General features: G+C 56.5%; 2 protein-coding genes across 3 annotated transcripts in view; both read left to right on the forward strand.

Annotated features, from left to right (window-relative positions):
* LOC119586183 (TRPM8 channel-associated factor 3-like) overlaps nucleotides 1–2068 on the forward strand; it is a gene marked incomplete at its 3' end in the record, with an annotated part of 10380 nt that extends 8312 nt beyond the window's left edge. The window contains 1 exon segment of the mRNA XM_037934886.1: nucleotides 106–2068. Within this exon segment, the coding sequence (XP_037790814.1) occupies nucleotides 106–1904 (1799 nt within the window).
* The window catches only part of LOC119586181 (TRPM8 channel-associated factor 2-like), a 29442-nt gene that overhangs the window by 1968 nt on the left and 25406 nt on the right, over nucleotides 1–2068 (forward strand). The gene's annotated exons all lie outside the window — the stretch shown is intronic.

A 2068-nucleotide genomic window follows, 5' to 3' on the forward strand; every position in this document is an offset into this window, starting at 1 on the left:
TTATTCTATGCATAAACTTTGAACTAGCTGGAAATATATGCTTTTTGTTTGCAAAGATAAGTATTCGTAATTGTTACTGAAAGCTATTCTCATTTGCATATGCAGGCATCATGTCATGCGAAGCCGCCGCGCCCGAGAAAGAGGGAATCTATCTCATTAGTCGCTCTGTCGAGGGAAGCCTGGCCGTCATAAACGGCTCGACGCCTGAGGATGCAGTCGTCGTGGCAGCGAGGCCCGACTGCAGCGAGAAGCAGCAGTGGTACAACTGCGACGGGCAGTGGCAGTGGGGCGGGGATCGCTCGCTGTGCCTGGCTCCGGCGCCCGACGGGGACGCTGTGGGGCTGGCCAAGTGCAGCTCCTCGTCCGCCAGGTGGCTCTTGGACGCCGAGGGCAGGATGACCATCGACTCTCGCGCTCTGGCTGTGCCAAAAAGGTTCAACGAACCTCTAGTTCTAAAGCACATCAACGAGAGCAACCACGAAAAGTGGTGGACAGATGCCCAACTGAAGGCGTCATTAAAGGGCGTGAAGCCAGCGGTGTATCCCATCGCTGCTGACGACACCACCACGTACGAGCAGGAGATTGCTCGGGGCATCCTGAACCGGATTGCGCCGCTGAACGAGCCATTGCCGTACCCGCGGGACGTGGCCAGGTTTCCCGGTGCTGTCAACGACGCCACACTGCGGGTGCACAAAACCGTCACGCTGGACCTCTCCGTGCTGGGCCAGCCCAGCAACCTGCGCATGATGAAACCTCGTGATTGGCAGGCCACCGACCTGTACGTTGCAGCGGGAGACGTTTTCCAGGTTGATCTCCCGGAGACTCTGTCGCCGCAGCGGGCGGAGCAGATCGGGATTCTCGTCGGCGCCCACACCGACAGGCTCACCCCCCATTCGGGCACCGTGCGACACAAACACTTCTGGCGGATGCCGACGATCACAGAGACGTTCAAAGTCCAGCCAGGGCAAAGTCACCTGCGGAGTCAGTACGGAGGGAGACTCATTTTTACGTTCAAAAACGGGGAAAACTTCAAAGTCGACGCCGTCGTGTCGAACGTCGTGGAAGCGCCATACTTTCGGCTGGGAAAGACGACTCCTGACGAATGGGAGAATCTGAAGAAGCTCGATGCCCCTCAAGCTCTCTTCGAGAGCAACAGGGTCGTGGTTGTGGTGAAAAGCAAAGTCATTCGCGAACTGCCTTTCCCTGACCAGCTGATGCAGCGGTACGAGCAGGTAATTGACAGCCACAATGACCTCGCCGGATTTAGCGAAGATGACCCACCCCCGAGGGCAAAATTTTGGCTGGTAAACGACATCCAGATTACGGCGGGCTCGGCGCACGCGGGCTTCCCGGTGATGGTTGGCCCGTGCAGGAACCTGGCCTCCCTTCACACGCCCTACTGCTGGTGCGTCTGGCACGAGCTCGGCCACGATTACCAGCAGGCGCACTACTGGTCGTACGCCTACGGGAGCGAGACAACCGTCAATCTTTTTTCCCTGCATGACGAAGAACGTTTTTTCCATAGAGATCAGCTAAAGGACAGCGGCCTTTATCGCAAGACAGCCGCGAAAGTCGACGACGGCATGACATTCAGCCACGCCAACTGCTGGCAGAAGCTCGTGTTCCTGATGGAGATCAAGTACTACTTCCCTGACGTCGGCTGGGACATGTACCGCCAGCTGAACCGAACGACGCGGGCGCTGTCGGAGGAGGAGGCCCACCACCTCGCCACCCACCACCAGTCGCAGATCGACTACCTGTACAAGAACCTGAGCAAAAGCGTGTCCCACGACCTGATCCTAACGAACGACCGCTGGGGCATCAAGATCAGCCAGGAGGCGCAGCAGGAGATACAGAGCCTCGGGCTACCCAAGGCGCCGGCTGATCTGTCCATCAGGGATTAAGGAGCACCTACGACCTTAGGTTCTTGGCCTGAATCAGCGGAATGTTTGATTTACGTCATTCTTGGATTTTCATTTGAAGTGTCATCTGCGTTTATATTAAGTTAATCTAATTCTAAGGAGGTTTGGGGTTTTTACATTGCGTGACGTTAGGAAAATCACTACGA

Source organism: Penaeus monodon, chromosome 21, assembly GCF_015228065.2.
Source record: "Penaeus monodon isolate SGIC_2016 chromosome 21, NSTDA_Pmon_1, whole genome shotgun sequence".
NCBI lineage: Eukaryota > Metazoa > Arthropoda > Malacostraca > Decapoda > Penaeidae > Penaeus > Penaeus monodon.